At 37.7% G+C, this 17,782-nt stretch overlaps 1 protein-coding gene and 1 long non-coding RNA gene across 2 annotated transcripts in view; both read left to right on the plus strand.

Moving 5' to 3' along the window:
- Positions 1–119: 119 nt before the first annotated feature.
- The window catches only part of LOC141438249 (salivary peroxidase/catechol oxidase-like), a 42,169-nt gene continuing 24,506 nt past the window's right edge, over positions 120–17,782 (plus strand). The window contains exons 1-4 of the mRNA XM_074102045.1: positions 120–336; positions 12,219–12,356; positions 12,941–13,269; positions 16,168–16,402. Coding sequence (XP_073958146.1) covers positions 12,226–12,356; positions 12,941–13,269; positions 16,168–16,402 — 695 coding nt within the window. The 5' untranslated portion in view covers positions 120–336; positions 12,219–12,225. The remainder of the gene's footprint in view (positions 337–12,218; positions 12,357–12,940; positions 13,270–16,167; positions 16,403–17,782) is intronic.
- Positions 8,731–9,526, plus strand: LOC141438086 (uncharacterized). Its single transcript, XR_012452450.1, has 2 exons — positions 8,731–8,961; positions 9,360–9,526. It is a non-coding gene; the product is annotated as an uncharacterized lncRNA (long non-coding RNA).

Below are 17,782 nucleotides of genomic sequence, written 5' to 3' on the forward strand. Positions count from 1 at the left end.
TCAATTATTTTTATTTTACCAATACTTGTAATTCTAATTTAATTACTACTTCCATTTATTTTACACGTGCTAATTTCTGTCGATCAATTTAACGTTAGGGTTATAGGCGTAGTCAGTCGCAACACACCTCTACTTGGCAGTTAGTGCGTACCATCCTTTGCCGCAGGACGCCCAAACGCGCGTGCTCGAAAAAAGTTAATTTCAAAAATAGAGCCGTAAAAAAGTTTACGTCTTAAAACTTTTTAAAATGTGACAAGTTTCGTGACAATTTTGAAAGTTTTGTGTCAAAAGTTTCGTGTTTTAAAACTTGTTGTTCCACAGTGTAATAGAGAAAAAGTAAGTTTGTCTTTGGTTTAATTCGTCTTCTAGTTTTGAGAACAATTTAAAAAATAGTTAAATATTTGTTAAACATATTAGTTAACAAACCAGTTTGCCGTCTCGATTCGTCAGCGCGACGCCCTTTGGGTACAGAAATAACTGAGACAGTTAAATAGAGCCTCTCTTCATGATAAAATTTAATTTAAGTAACAATCTATCATTCTTGTAAGCTTAAATTACTTTTGTACGTTGTTTTTGTTCAAAAACAAATAATAACAATAACAATCCCAGCCTATATACGTCCCACTGCTGGGCACAGGCCTCCTCTCAGAATGAGAGGGCTTGGGCCGTAGTTCCCACTAGGGCCCAGTGCGGATTGGGAACTTCACATACACCACTGAATTGCTTCGCCGGTTTGTGCAGGTTTCCTCACGATGTTTTCCTTCACCGTAAAGCTCGTGGTAAATTTCAAATGTAATGTCGCACATGAATTCAGAAAAACTCAGAGGTGCGAGCCGGGGTTTGAACCCTCGATCCTCTGCTTGAGAGGCCATAGGTAAAACCACTCGGCCACCACGGCTTCGACAAATCTTTAAGACATAACATTTAAAATTTAAGGAATGATTAAAGGATAAAGAAAGAAGTTTTGATTTTATTAAAGCAAAGTAGGTACATAGTTAAAGCAAATAGTAAATAGAACTAGGTGAAATATACATAATAATACTGATCAGGTTATTTTTAAAATGGTCCTTAAAAGTCGTCCCACTTGTACGAATATTTAGATCTCCCCTAAAAAAAATATTTTACAAAATTTTATTTTACTACTTTATCAATATGGTTCGTGCGTTGGACGGACGGACCTACGAAATTATAAAGGTTCCATGGGACTACGAAGTACTAACCCACGACTTTAGTCGTGAAAACTTTCCAAGCTATTAAAACGATAGTTCGACTGTACAGTCACTAGCACCAATATCTGACTCAACAAAGCCCTCTACACGAATAAGGACCAATGGTCAAAAACGACCAATACGCATTTGGACCCATACGCATTTGGACCCATACGCAGTCCTGGATTTATAAATAGGCCGTATAGGCCGCGGCCCAGGGGCGGCAGATTTCAAAAAAATATTATTTTAGAAAGTTACATAGGGCGGCGGATATAAAGTGGCCTACACTCCTAAAAAACATAAATCCGCCACTGCCCATACGCATTTGGACCCATACGCATTAGGACCTATACGCATGTGGACCAAATGAGATATATGTTACCAAATAACAGCGTGCCGCCTATTGTCACCTTGTGTCATTTGAATCATTGAAAGATAATATGAAGTGGCCAGTAAGGTAAGGGCAGTAAGTGATAATTAAAGAGTATTAATTTATACATCGGGAGGTGGACCAACGAGAAGTGGAAATAGGTACAGTCCTCATAAAACGGTTAGTCATCGAGTTTCCTGCTTCTGGTCCGAAGATAAGCTCCTGAATAATAAATTACATTTAATAATAAAAATAATAATAATAGAATTTTTTATTCACCATCACAAACCAAAAATGACAATACAAGACAGATAACATTATTAAGTGACATTATTTCGTACAAATGTTCCGATAACTTAATTGGTAGGTATACGAGCCGGGGTTAGAACCCAAGACCGTATTCACCGGTTCATGTGCGTAGGTCCATTTACCTATATGTATTGGTGTTGACGACCGGATGGCTAAGTGGTTAGAGAACATGACTACGAAGCTTGAGGTCCTGGGTTCGAATCCCGGCCGGTGCAGATATTTGTATGAATAATACGAATGTTTGTTCTCGGGTCTTGGATGTCTAATATGTATTTAAGTATGTATTTATCTATATAAGTATGTTTATCCGTTGCCTAGTGTCCATAGTACAAGCTTTGCTTAGTTTGGGACTAGGTCAATTGGTGTCAAGTGTCCCATGATATTTATTTTTATTTATTTATTGGTCCATATGCGTATTGGTCCATCTACGTAATTGATCTATTAGCGTATTGGTCCATTTAAATATTGGTCCATCAGCGTATTGGCCATTCTTTGTTATGCGTATTGGTCGTTTTGCAAATATAACTTAGTGAATATTGGTCCTTATGCGTGTAGAGGAACAGAGCGCGCATTTAATATCTCATACGACTCTATCTCTAAAGCCGAACGTCAGATGTTTTTGCATTATTGTACAAGTACAATCACATGCATATTATGCAGGCAAAGATGAATAGAATGTGTTGATTAGGGTATTTCTATCTAATCTAAGTAGAAAGCCTCATACCAAACACCACATGAGAAATTACTGATTTATCTACGATTTCCTTAGATTTGATTTATTACGATTTAGGAAGCCGTGGTGGCCTAGTGGTTTGACCCATCGCCTCTCAAGCATAGGGTCGTGGGTTCAAACCCCGGCTCGCACCTCTGAGTTTTTCGAAATTCATGTGCGGAGTTACATTTGAAATTTACCACGAGCTTTGCGGTGAAGGAAAACATCGTGAGGAAACCTGCACAAACCTGCGAAGCAATTCAATGGTGTGTGTGAAGTTCCCAATCCGCACTGGGCCCGCGTGGGAACTATGGCCCAAGCCCTCTCATTCTGAGGGGAGGCCTGTGCCCTGCAGTGGGACGTATATAGGCTGGGATGATCTACGATTTAATTCCTACAATGTATAGAAACCGCAAATTTTATCAGACTAATTTCAAAAAAATATTTAGTGCGTTAGGTACCTAATTTATTAAATCAGGTCATATCAATGAACCTCAAAAGAAATTCTTGCTCACCCGCAAGCCGCGACCAATAAGCTTATAGGTACCTAGATAGCTAAGTTTATTTGCAGGTGGTAGGACCTTGTGCAAGATCCGCCCGGATTGCTACCACCATCTTGCTCGCTAATCCTGCCGTGAAGCAGCAGTGCTTGCACTGTTGTGTTTCGGCGTGGAGAGTAAGACAGCCGGTGAAATTACTGGCACTTGAGGTATCCCATCTTAGGCCTCTAGGTTGGCAACGCATCTCCAATACCCCTGGTGTTGCAGATGTTTATGGGCGGTGGTGATCTCTTACCATCAGGAGACCCACTTGCTCGTTTGCCATCCAGTTAAATAAAAATAAAAAAATATATGCAAGATATGAGTGTTCATGCAGTTCCTCCAACTCCACACTGTAGAACACACACAAACCCATCTAAGTATCACCAAAAAACAATCACTGACGCGTTTCGAACTCAACCAGAGCTCATCTTCAGAGCAACACAACCGTAAACCATGCTACCAGATGTTAGGCAAAGCAAAGCACAGAAATCATTTTAGTTTAGTGCGTTAAATTTAGTGCGTTGAGCATTAACTGAGTTTGAAACCCTTATTTTGTATCACGTTCAAAGTTTCACCCTATGTTCATTAACTCAAATAATTCACAATACTTATTAGACAAAAGTCGGTCCAGAACCTAATGTTCAGTTTGACGTTACAAGTTACAATATAGGTTTTAATTATTTGCTTCTGTTATATGCCCCACCCAGTACCATCAGCCAAATATGTGGTCTACCACCCTAAAGCTGATAATCGTTTGAATGACAAAAAACAATAACGCCAATAGACGTGTCTGTCAACTTGAAAGTTTGACTTTAGCGAGATATTCATTTGATAGGAACTTGTTTAGAAATTGATAGACCACTTATTTGGTTGATGGTACCTATTTCTACACACGAAAAGGCTCTCTCTAAAAAAAGTTCACGACAGCCCATTATAACATATTACACAATCTAAACATTTCATCACCAAGTAACTTACGAAAGGTTATTTTTCTAAAGCTCTAATATTGTAATCTTTACATGTAAATTCATAAAGGTCTTATTCAAAAACTCACCGAGGTCGTAAAGTCGTTCTTCAGAGATCTTTGCGTAAAGGAAGAAGATAATATAGTCAACTGTTTAACGCTAAGATATGAGGACAGACGAACGCTTTAGCGTTATCAAACCATGTAGGTAAAGGAAACAGCATTAAAATAACCAAATTGCGTCAGTAGGTACCTACCTAGTTTATGAAATAAGTATCGAAATATTCCAGGCCGCTCGGGTTAAGTATACGCGGGTAAAAAAAAAAAATATAAAAAGTAAAAAAGAAAAAAAAGCATGCCTAGTATCATCAGCAAAATAAGTGGTCTATCAATTTCTAAACAAGTTCCTATCAAATGATTATGTCGCTAAAGTCGAACTTTCAAGTTGACAGACACGTCTATTGGCGTCATCAATGCTAATGCTGATATATATGTAAACTATGCCGACAAAATGGTTCAATAAAGAAGTGAAAAAAAAAATTTTTCTCTCGTCCAACCCTATAGTGTGGGGTATTGTTGGATAGGTGATTTTTTTGCGAAATATTCAACTTTAAAGTGCAAATTTTCATTAAAATCGAGCGTCCCCCCCACCTTCTAAAATCTAAACCGATGGGGAGAAAAATTTGAAACCAATTCCAGTCGGTAGGTATGAATCTTTATTTCCGGAATATATAAGTCTGCCAAGGCTGTTTCTGCCGAAACATCTTGACATACGAGATTATGTGAACAACCTCTACTCCGCTCAATATAGACATTTCAATTTCCATAAATTCCGACAACGCTGAATTTTGGTGGAGACCTTGGCCACCATTAGGAATAAAGTGTCAAAAGTCCCTATTGATCTATTGATCCCATGTGTGCAAAAAGTTATTCGGGGTCAAATTTCAAAATTTGAGGTTATTTGTTTTTTTTTTCGATAACGGTAAGTTTTATCAAAAAGTAGCTGAGGCAAAAATTATAGATCTTAAAATCATCTACAAAAATGGTCTTCATACTTTTTTTCTAAGAATTACCATTTACTTATTTAATTAGTATTAGTTATGATTCTAAAAGTTGAAGGAGTCACGTTTTACATTATATTATTGATAGCACATTAATGCCACGTATACCTACACTATGTGACTGGGAGGGTAATCGACCTGTTCCTTCAAAGGTTATTTGCAATGTTTTGGCCAGTATTCCAGGGATCGAAATTCAGTAGTTTCAGAGTTATTCGATAGGTATGAACCCTCATTTCCGAAAATTCAAAATCAATTTTCTAAAATTGGCGATACCGCTGTCTGCGCTCTTGTCAGCGCCAGCTCCCTGACCCCCCCTCCACAGCATGTGTCCGACGTGCGCGCACCTGCACGCCAGCACGAGCAGCACGCCATGCAGTATCAAATTCATTTACCGACCTTGGGTTTCATGAAAACAAAATGATTGAACAACAAATTGAATGACGAACGGGTTTCATGACAAGCACATTAAGGTCGAGGGTTTTATTTGGGGGGTTGCAATCAAGGTAGCCTGCATGTTACGACTAGGGTTGCCAGATGGCCGGGACATCCGGGATTGTCCCGGAATTACGTGTCTTGTCCCGTCTCCAGGAATTACACTTTAATGTCCCGGATTTCTCTCCGGTGGCGAATGCACTAGTCCCAAAACGCACTATTAGTCAATACACTCTAATTTCGAAAGCCCCTCTTCTCATAAGAAACTAGGCCTAAAACACCATATTTCCAAAAAGGCTCATTCTCGATTTACACGAGAACCACTGAGAACTAGTCCCAAAATACACCTTTGTCAAAATACCCCAAATTGTGTTCACCTGTAGGTGGCGTAATACTTCATTCTCATAATGCATAGTTCTCAAAACACTCTAGTTCCAAAATACCCTATTTTTTTTTCTTTTACTTTCGAATGACTCTTTAACATTGCTTTCAGCCGTAACCGTTACCGTAGAGGTATTCCATTTAAGTCAGTCGTTATTTCGTTCGATTAAGGTCTCACTCAACTCTCATAGTATCATGCCTTACGAATACCGTTTTCTACGGTGTTGAAATAAATATGCTTGTTTTTCTTTCAAAGTCAAAGTCAAAATATCTTTATTCAATTTAGGCTATAACAAGCACTTATGAATGTCAAAAAAATCTACCACCGGTTCGGAAAAACTTGTTGAGAAGAACCCAGCAAGAAACTCAGAGGTATAATATATTTTTTTAAACAGATTTACAATCATAAACATAATATTACTAGCGTAGTTATGTTTATGTTTACAATATTATTAAATGATATGTATACATCACAAGTATTTAACACAACTTTATTTTAAACAGTAGGTTCGCTATTTGAAGGGATCGCTAATGCGGATCGAAATTATTTCCAAATATCCCTGTCCATGATATAATCATTAACTTTATAATATGCCTTAGATATTAATGTCTTCTTGACAATAGATCTGAGTTTTGTATCCGTTTTATTTGTAATATTGTTTGGAATTTTATTATAAACTTTTGCGTTCTTTGTGTGAGCAGGTTCTTTGTGGAAGATTTAATGAGTTCCAAAGCGAGGCCACGAATGCCATAAAAATTTAACTTACAAATTAGAGTATCATGATCCACAAAATCAAAAGCTTTTGAAAGGTCCCAGAATACACCTATAGCGTCATGTGATTCCTCCCAAGCTTGCAATATGAATTTAACTAAACTATGACCCGCGTCTGTAGTAGACCTGCCTTTTGTGAATACGAACTGTTGTGGATGCATGATTTAATGGGTATTAAAATGCGAGATCATTTGCGTCAGCATTATTTTTTCGAATATTTTACTAAACGCTGATAGGATGGACACAGGACGATAATCAGAGGGATTATCTTTATCACCTGATTTAAAAATAGGAACTACTTTACTATATTTCATCAAATCTGGAAATACGCCTTCATCTATACAGCTATTAAAAATAAAAGCTAAAGTTGGAGCCACAACATCTAAAATGGAATGAATAGAACCTTAACTGAGCCCCACAAGTCTTCCGTTTTTTTAGTTTTAATAATCTAAAAGTCCTTATAATGTCACAGGGAGAGACATGCGTGATACATTTTCTTTTAAGAGCGATTCAGCTAACTTTAAGGAAGACGCGAGACATTTTGTCGTTTCGAGGATTTTAGAGAAGTAGGTATTAAACTCGTTAGCTACTTTAACCGCGTCCGTTTCTAAAATGTTGTTAATATTTAATGATATCCGCGTTCTTAAGTGGACCGGTTTCAGTATATAATTTTCCATACTGTTTTGATTTTATCATTAGAGGACTTAATTTTATTAGTTACATGGGCTGCATTTGCTTTATTACATATACCTAATTTTGAATGATCCCTGACATACTGGTGGAAACGTTCATCAGTGGTACACGATTTCTTATCATAAAGATCATATAAGTAAGCGTCCCTACTCTTACGTATTCCGGGTGTAGCCCATTCATTGAATGACAGTTTGTTTCCTATTTTAATACGTTTTTTACTACACGTATTATCGTATTCCTCGCATACAGTATTTAACAATATTTTGAAATTTTCGTTTGGATTTTTAGTATTTACTTTTAAATTGTTTACTTTTTGCGCGATGTTTGTTTTGAGACGGTCAAGTCTTTGTTTGTTCAACGGCCTAATTTCTATGGTTTGATTAACACCGCCCCTAGCCCGAGGTAGCTTCACTGTTTGAGCTTTGTGATCCGATCGTACTCCACTGATAACAGCTTTTTCTAAATACTTACAAGTTAAGCAAATGTTGTCTATACATGTGGTCAAAGTGGTTGTGACTCTGGTGGGTTCAATAAATAAGAAATTTAAATTAAAAGATTTTAAAACAGAAATAAACTGGTCTTTTTCAACGGATTGTGATAAAATATCGATATTAAAGAGGTGGAACGATTTCCATACTAATTTATTTATTAAGTAACACAATCATGTGCGCTAAAAAGAATAATTTGAAATTAAAATCACATCTGTTGACTTTTATTTTGTTCTTTATTTGAGGCATTTTTTATTTACCTAAAGAAGCTGTTGAGTAATAGCTTAATCTAGATGATTATTTTAGATATTTTTTGTCAATATGTGAGTGGACGGCGACAGTATCGTACGCCAACGGCTCGCTTAGTAGTGTGTGTTTCAGCTACGTTGTCAACTCGCTGACAATTCGATGCTAAGCGACGTTGCCAGATTTCATTTGATTTGTCTGATCAAAATCACATAATTACCATTTTGAAGCTCGTTTAACTTTTTTTTTAATATTTTTGCTGGCCATAGGTACAAAGTCCGTCAGTCAAAAGACTGAAGTGCAACGAACAAATGTATTGCCAATTCTTTGGGTTTCCGACAGAAATTAGGAAGAAAATCACATAACATTAACGTATCAACAAATAAGTACGGAAAATTGCATTAACGGATTATAAATTAGTAGTGGTAAAATCAGATAAAGGCTGCATAGCTTGTGGCTTTTTCCATAAAATAAAAAAAAAACATCGAGTCAAATGTCAAATTCGTCAAGTCATAATTTTTTGTTCGTTTGTTGTCATAGGTTGTCATGACATTGTAAACTAATGGGGTAATTTTTTCCTAAATTAAATTATCGTAATTTGTCCTCGAAACTGGCGGGATTATCATTATCTATAATCTATAATGTGAATGCAGTTATATTTTCAAGTATCGAACTGAATTATAATTCACATTGGAAACTATGAAGCCACGAACTTTGCGAAAAAAATACATAAAGCATCAATACTCTGGTCTCGAAAAAGACGCATTATAAGGAAATTAAAAAGTAAGTACAGTAGAGGCTGAGTACAACATACAACTTCCACCACCCCCGTGGGTACCGTAGGAATCGGCTGAGGGATATTATCAGAAGATGGGCAGCAGCGTTTTCCAAGCAACCTCACATCATATACTTACTACGCTCGCCAACCCGCTTATCAAACGTGGCGAGTATTGGCAACACGGGAAAATATGGGGGAGGCCTAAAGTCTCAGTTTCCATGACCGTAGGTGTTTAGGACAGATTTTTTTACTGTTTTTTTTTTCCAAGTCCCCAGCCCCTTGGTAGCGGACTAACTTTTGAGCCTCATATCTCGGTAATTTTAGAGTTCAGAGAAAAGTTCATTTGACAAAATATGCTTCTTCAAAATATGTTTTATTTTCATAATAAAATATTTAATTACAGAGTGAAAAACACTGTCATAACATACATTGTCGGCTGGTATAGCTGTGTACGAGACTGGCACAAGACTGGAAAAGTGGCGTGAAAATGCAAGAGGCACTCAGCAGTGGTTGTATGTGGGCTAATTTAATTGACTGATGTAAATAAATAAATAAAAACTGACTTAGTGATGGACTTTTTTATTTGTTGTTCAATAGAGCCTTCGATTACTACCCAACCAATTAAATTTGAAATAAAAATAAACAAGTCTAATTTCATATTTTCACGTGTTTTTCGTTGAAGGAAAATATCGTGAAGAAACGTACACACACCTGCTATATAATTAATGGTGTGTGCTATATTTCAATTCACACTGGACCTGCGTTGAAAATAACGCCCAAGCCCTCATTGTGAGAGGAGGCCTGTGTGTGTAGGTATGTATAGGGATAATGATTATGACTAATTTTCTCATAGTATGTAAAGTGTAAAAAATAAATAAACAATCGTTGAGTTACGGTCAAGGAAACTGAGTCACGTACCAGGGTGGAACCTATGTGCTAGTAATGTCATGTTGACATCCCATACACTTGCCAAAGAAATCACAGCGCAATTGAATATGAAAAGGTTCCACTTGAAAAGTTTTTTTACTTTTATTTTATGGAAAAAGCTAAAGCCACAAGCCATGCAGCCTTTGTCTGATTTTATCACTACTAATTTATAATCCGTTAATGCAATTTTCCGTACTTATTTGTTAATACGTTCATGTTATGTGATTTTCTTCCTAATTTCTGTCGGAAATCCAAAGAATTGGCAATGCATTTGTCCGTTGCACTTCAGTCTTTTGATTGACGGACTTTGTACATAGGTACAAAAAGGCCAGCAAAAATATTTTTAAAAAAAGGGAAACGCGCTTCAAAATGGTAATTATGTGATTTTGATCAGAAAAATCAAACGAAATCTGGCAACGTCGCTTAGCATCGAATTGTCAGCGAGTTGACAACGTAGCTGAAACGCACACTACTAACCGAGCCGTTGGCGTACGATACTGTCGCCGTTCACTCACATATTGATAAAAATTAACTAAAATAATCATCTAGATTAAGCTATTAATCAAAAGCTTTCTTTAGGTAAATAAAAAATGCCTCAAATAAAGAACAAAATAAACGTCAACAGATGTGATTTTAGTTTCAAATTATTCTTTCAAGCGCACATGATTGTGTTAATAAATTACTATGGAAATCGTGCCACCTTAATTACGTTTTACTGATTTCCGTGAAAAAGCTGTGGTGGCCTAGTAAAAAAGCCATGGTGGCCTAGTAAAAAAGCCGTGGTGGCCTAGTGCTTTGACCTATCGCCTCTCAAGCAGAGAGTCGTGAGTTCGAACCCCGGCTCGCACCACTGCGTTTTTCGAAATTGTGCATAATGAACTTGATTAACCTTAGCTTCTAATCTTAAATTAAAAAGATTTTTTAAGTTAAGGAGTCTCTAAAATTTGTTTGAATGAGGCGTTAGGCATACGTTATTTATGACACAGCTGTTTGATATAAGTATTATTATACAATAATTTGCCCAATCCCTTTCGTATCCTATCAGAAAATACTAGGGTTTTATTAACATTCTTACAGATATTTCCATCATTAACTGCAGTTATGTCACAGAAGTCTGCGCTGCGGGTGGGTAACTTCGACTGTTATCATTTATGTAATTAAGTTTGCAATGCGCTCTCGCGCGCTAATAAAGAATTGAAGCGCTGTTCGTTAATTGAACATAAATCAACAAGCTCGTTCGCGGCCAAAATGTGTTCACTAATTTGATTTTGACATAATTCGTATTTGCTAGTGAAGTCCCTTAGGGAACATTCTAACCGGTTTATTTCTTCCCGTAGCCCCGGAAGTGTCTGTGACATAAAGCTTTAATAAGTTAAGAGTAGGTTAGGAATGTTACGTTCGATGTGTACAACACTGTACAGATAGGTCAATTCAACTCATCTGTGCGCGGCGCTATGTTGATAGGTAAATAAGTTTTCACCATAGATATAATGGTATAAAAAAAAAAACCCAGCCTATATACGTCCCACTGCTGGGCACAGGCCTCCTCTCAGAATGAGAGGGCTTGGGCAGTAGTTCCCACGCGGGCCCAGTGCGGATTGGGAACTTCACACACACCATTGAATTGTTTCGCAGGTTTGTGCAGGTTTCCTCACGATGTTTTCCTTCACCGTAAAGCTCGTGGTAAATTTCAAATGTAATTTCGCACATGAATTCCGAAAAACTCAGAGGTGCGAGCCCGGGGTTTGAACCCACGATCCTCTGCTTGAGAGGCCATAGGTCAAACCATTTGGCCACCGCGGCTTCTTATATGGTATATTTGTAAGTAAAATATACGATTTACAAGAATAGTTATAAATTTTCGGATATTTACCTGGTCTACCGATCCAATATGGTATTTGACTACTATGTATATGTTTTATAAATTAAAACTACACAATGCCTGTTATCGAATAAAGAAACAATTTTTAAGCTACCTTTACAAATAACAAAGTTATGAGGGTTTGAAATTCAAGAGAAGACAGAGAAAGACATACTTGCATGTGACGTCACACTTCAGTACCGCCATACTTGCTGCATAGAGAAAAGCGTTTGAGAAAGAGACAGGTATATAGATTTTTCAAAAATTCTCAATAAATCCAATTTTCAACCGATTTAAGTTTTCTCTTCGCTAAACACTGTCTGTATATCTATATTTTCATAATAATATTAAGATATGGCAAATTCAGGAGTTGTCAAATACCGTCCGGAAATTAAATGTCTGCGTCTATCTGGCAACCCTAGTTACGACACTGTTTACGAGCAAGTGTGATGAAAATAATAATCTTGTGGGCAGGGTCCCGATGGAGCAAGCCGGCATGAGCAGCGAGCGTACGCCGCTGGTGCAGCCGACCTACGTATTTGAGTCCACGCTGTCGAGGCGGTACCGTAAGCGCCTGCGCAACTGCCAGTGCGCCGTTTGCGTGTCCATACTGTAAGTCAACTAGACTAGAATATAATATATCGAGGACAAGGAAGATATTTTTTTCATAGTTGGGTCCTGGGAAAAAATAGTTATTTGTGTCTCAAGGAAGCAAAATGACGTATTTACGGCGAGGGTTGTATACTTATTGAATTCAGAATGTAGCGAAGGCTCTCTAAATAGGGAGGTAGAATCTTGTGCGAGCTAAGTTAGCGTAAATAAATCAGGGACACTTGATTGAAGTCCCAAACTAAGCAAAGCTTGTATATGGATAAACGATATACATACAAATACATATTAAACATGGAGAACAAAATTCGTATTTTCATACAATATCTATTCGAACTTAAGCTTCGAGTCATTCTCTAATCAGCCATCCGGTCGTCGGGATTCAAGTGTTAACGCCGAAGATGAAAATAATTATGCTCCCGCCCGAGTGACTCATACAACTTTTCACACCGCCTATGACGAAAACTTAAATAATTAAAACAATTCTAAATATAATTATAAAATAGCAACCATTAAAAATTATCTAACCTATATTTAAGACCATTTGCAAAAAAAACGAAAATACTCATATTCCTGTTCCTTCACAGCGTCTTCCTCAGCGTGATACTCCTCGTTACCGTCTCATACAACCTTGCAAATGACCTTGACGATGATGATGACAACGGCACCATCATTCCCTTGCCGATACCCGTCACCAACATATCTACAGACCTTACCAGCAATCTGACAGACAGCGCAAGCAATCTTACGAGAAGCGGTAATCTGACGACTAGCGGGGCTAATCTGACCACTAGCAAAGACAATCTAAAAGCCAGCGGGGTCAATCTGACAGCTAGCGGAAACTATACAGTGCACAATTTAACGACCATACAGCCCAATTTGCAGCCGATCATCAACCAGAAGTGGCCGTTGGAAGGTAATGTAAAATTTATATTAATTTAGTTCCCAGTTGACCACCCAGGTGACCATACAGGTGGTAGGACCTTGTGCAAGGTCCGCCCGGATTGCTACCACCATCTTGCTCGCTAATCCTGCCGTGAAGCAGCAGTGCTTGCATTGTTGTGTTTCGGCGTGGAGAGTAAGACAGCCGGTGAAATTACTGGCACGTGAGGTATCCCATCTTACGCCTCTAGGTTGGCAACGCGTCTGCAATACCCCTGGCGTTGCAGATGTTTATGGGCGGTAGTGATCTCTTACCATCAGGAGACCCACTTGCTCGTTTGCCATCCAGTCAAATAAAAAAAAAACCCCTAAAAGTTTTCAGAACTTCTGAAACTTTCTGACAGAACATATATACGTGATAATATTCTCTGTTTTAAATAATGTATCCCAAAAAGTAAAACTGGCCAAGTGTGTGTTGGGCCACACGCAGTGCATGGTTCCGTTGTAATGCGGCAAATCTATGCGGCCCATTGGTCGACTATTATTGGAAAATCTCAGTCGAAAGTGTAATTAATTGTGTTAAGTTTTAAATGCCAGAAACGCATTAGGAAGATGCGTGCGTAAGACGAATGAGATGAAATGATTTTAAGCTAAACCTTCAAATAGGTAAACAAAAACTAACCTAACCAAAAAACGGCCAAGGGCGTGTCGGACACGCCCAAAATAGGGTTCCGTAGCCATTAGGAAAAAATTAAGTAATATTTTTCTAAGAATTTCGTATTTTATACGGAATCTTCCATAGTTTAGGTATATTTTATACCTGAGGCTGCTATTTACTCTTAAACTACTAATAATTCTCAAGAAAACTTTACCGTTATAGTTTTTCTTGAAAGTTTGATATACTTACTACCATCCTGAATTTTTTCAATTTTTTCCATGGTTTAGATTTTAGAGGGGGGGGACGCTCGAAATTTAATGAAAATTTGCACTTTAAAGTTGAATATTTCGCAAACAAATCGCTGAATCGAAAAATTGTTTAGCAAATCCATAATGGTTTTAAAAGACCTATCCAACGATACACTGCACTATAGGGTCGGATAAGAAAAAAAAATCATCCCCACTTTACGTCTATGGGAAGTACCCTAAAAAATGTTTTTTTTGTTTTTTATTGTACCATTTCGTCGGCATAGTTTACATATATATCCGTGCAAAATTACAGCTTTCTAGCATTGATAGTCCCTGAGCAAAGCCGCGAACGGACGGAGAGACAGAAAGACAGACAGACATGGCGAAACTATAAGGGTTCCGTTTTTGCCATTTTAGCTCCGGAACCCTAAAAAGGTGGAAAACCTCCGACTTTGTCACTTCAATATTCAATATCTCAAAAACGGCTAAACCGGTTTTGATTAACATGTCTAAGAACTATTGCTAGAAAACCTGCTTTGAAATAAAAAAACGCATTCGAATCGGTTCACCCGTTTGAGAGCTACGGTGCCACAGACAGACACACGTAGCGGTCAAACTTATAACACCCCTCTTTTTGCGTCGGGGGTTAAAATGGTCTTCGCAACCCCGCCAGTTACCTGACACAGGTCTAATAATTAAAATGGTAAAAAAAAGTTTTTTAACAATTACTTACATAAATTTTTAAAACATTCAAATGATATTTTTGGAAGCCATAAAAAACTGCAAGAATTATTTATTTTTTATTGATAATGTATGATAATGTTATGATAATGTTATGATCGTGATTCCAAAACCCAGTTTTTATTTAATTATTAATAAACAATTAACGATAATTAATTATTTCATCATCATTATCGTTCTATTAAAAAACTATTTTAGCCACAAATCTAAATGTATAATTGTATCAATTCGTTTCTGCGGTCTCAAAACAATATTGTAAAGTTCCGAGATGCTTTAATTGCTTTATATGTTACGGAATTTTGTTTTTTTGTATATTAGTAAAACCGGTCTTACTTTTTCTTTGGAGAACCCGTCTAGCCTTGAACCTGCATCGATTTGAGACACGTGGAGCTATTCGAGTTGTTATTTACATTTTATTTATAGCAATGTCGTTCCGATTGATTGACGAATAAAGTTTTAAGTTCCATTATTATCTCCATTATTTACTTGGTACATTAAAGTAATAAGAATAAAATAAATGTTCTAGATAAAAATATATCACCAATTGGCCTAATCCCAAATGAAGCAAAGCTCGTGTTATGGGACTTATTTATGGGTATGGGTAATAGGCAATGGATATTTAAAATACTTAAATAGATACCTACATACTTATTAACACCCAAGATTCGAAAACAAAAATACGCATTTTTCATACAAATATTTGCCCCGGCCGGGAATCAACCTTGGGATGTCAAGCTTCATAGTCAGTTTCTTTAACCACTGGGCCATCCGGTTGTCAATAGACAAAGACAACACGAATTATAAAAATGACTGTTCAAAGTAGTGTAAAAAGAGTGTGACTGAATATTCAAAAATAAATTCAAAAAGCACGCTTGTCTAGGCGAGCGATTATTCCAACGTTTCAACCGTCTAATTTTTCCGGTCATTTTTCTATAAAAATGGCCGAATATTCTGATACAGTTTTTAGTTGTGTGGTAGAAATACAGGAGCTCTAACAAACAATCGAAAATGACAACCAAATCTACAGCCAATTAGCAAAAAATGTGACCAGAAAAATGAGGCGTTTTAAACTTTCGAATAATAATCGCCCAGGGTAGTAGCCACGTGATTCAATAATCGAAGTTCGTATCGTACCGTCCCTCTCACTCTCGTATTAAATAATATAAGCGTCGGGGGGACGGCAAAAGACGAAGTTCGAATTTTACACTTCGTACTCGTAGGGCCAGGCGACAATAGAGCATTTATCACAACAGAGGACAAACAAAGTTCTTCGTACTCTCCCCAGGCAAGCCCTCCGCCCCCTGGCCGCACACCCCGTCCCCCCAGAACATCTCAGCGGCCGTCACCGCCGGCAAGGCCGCGCTCGCGCAGCAACAGAAGGCCGAGCGAGTGCGACGCGCGCTCGCGCCGGACTCCCCCGCCCACCGCGCCCAGCGCGCCGCCGCCACCGCTGTGGAAGTAAAACCGTTGGCGGACGCTGCGTATGCGGCGGAAGAGGCCACCAAAGCGCTTGTCAATGGGTAATATAAAGCATTTTGAGAATATTTTTCGCCAAATTTCACTTCCCAAAAAACTTATCGCAGTTTATTCATTTGGTCTAATTATCATTTGGCATAATTTTACATTGTCAAGTTTTATTACGACAAACGTTTATTAAGCAAACGTTTTCTTTTGGCTAATATTATATTCCAAAAAAATGTTTGTTCAAAATGACACTGCACACGAACCAACCACAGAAACCAACTGCTACCAGAAAAGTAGGTTAGGTTAGCTTACAACTGCGTCCCCCGCAGAAACGAACTGCTACCAGAAAAGTAGGTTATTATGTCATGCAATATTTTGAGTGCTTTATGCCAAACGATACATTTGACTAAATAATACTTGATAATATGAAACAGGACTAAGTAATTATTTTTTAAACAATAATTTGCCAAAAAAAAATACTAAATGTAAAATTGCGATATTTTGTTTTAGCATATGACTTTTTGCCAAACGTTAATTTGAGTAAAATATTTTGGGATGTGGTACTTTGGGAAAAGTTTTTTGGCCATACATTAGTAATCCTGAGAAACAGTATACCGGACGCTGCGTCACGAGAGATATCCGAGGATGTCTTTCATGAACCAGAAGCGATTATTTATACGTATCCTATCCTCGGTGCGCTCAGCTGTTTCCACTAGAGCTGTGCTGTGCGAGGCGAGGTAAATGAAGCGTTTCTATTGGTGCATGAAAAATACTTCCTCGCAGCACATCCTCAGACATCTCTGGTGGAAACGGCTTAACAGAAGCAAATTGAAACAGGTCATACCCGTCCAACTGAACGACATAGTTCAGTTAATCCGTTACACTTTGAAGTTTATGAAGAAGCAACGTAAAGTTTTTGATGTTTGTAGTTTGTAGCGTGATAGGTAAGAGCGTTACTTATTTTCAAAAGTCGCTGAACTAATGTAATTCAGTTTGACGAGTACCTACGATCTACGTTGCGATTATTTTCTCTTATTAAAAGACCCAAGAATAGAGTATAGATGATGAACAAAGATAAGCCCCCCTTGTCAACCCCGCTTATTGTTAACAACGCTCTGAAGTTAGTGATCGCATTCACAATCCCATACAGCCATATTAAATACCGGTTACGACATAAGTCGACACTTATTGCATCGTAACGGACGGATTTTTGTAACATTGTTCCGTAACGTTACGGTGTCGTGTAAACCCACCCATGTTTCAACGCCGTTTCGAAAAGTGGGGAATAATCGTAACAATTTACAGTCACACTGCGCTGTCGCAGTGTCGACACATCGCGACTTATTTGTGGTTACGTCTAACTCGTATTCATTCATTCATTCATTCGTCGTTCTATAGTTCCTTTCATTGGTAATTGTCATTTTTTACTATTTTTT

The sequence above is a fragment of the Choristoneura fumiferana genome, chromosome 18, assembly GCF_025370935.1.
Source record: "Choristoneura fumiferana chromosome 18, NRCan_CFum_1, whole genome shotgun sequence".
In the NCBI taxonomy this organism is placed as follows: domain Eukaryota; kingdom Metazoa; phylum Arthropoda; class Insecta; order Lepidoptera; family Tortricidae; genus Choristoneura; species Choristoneura fumiferana.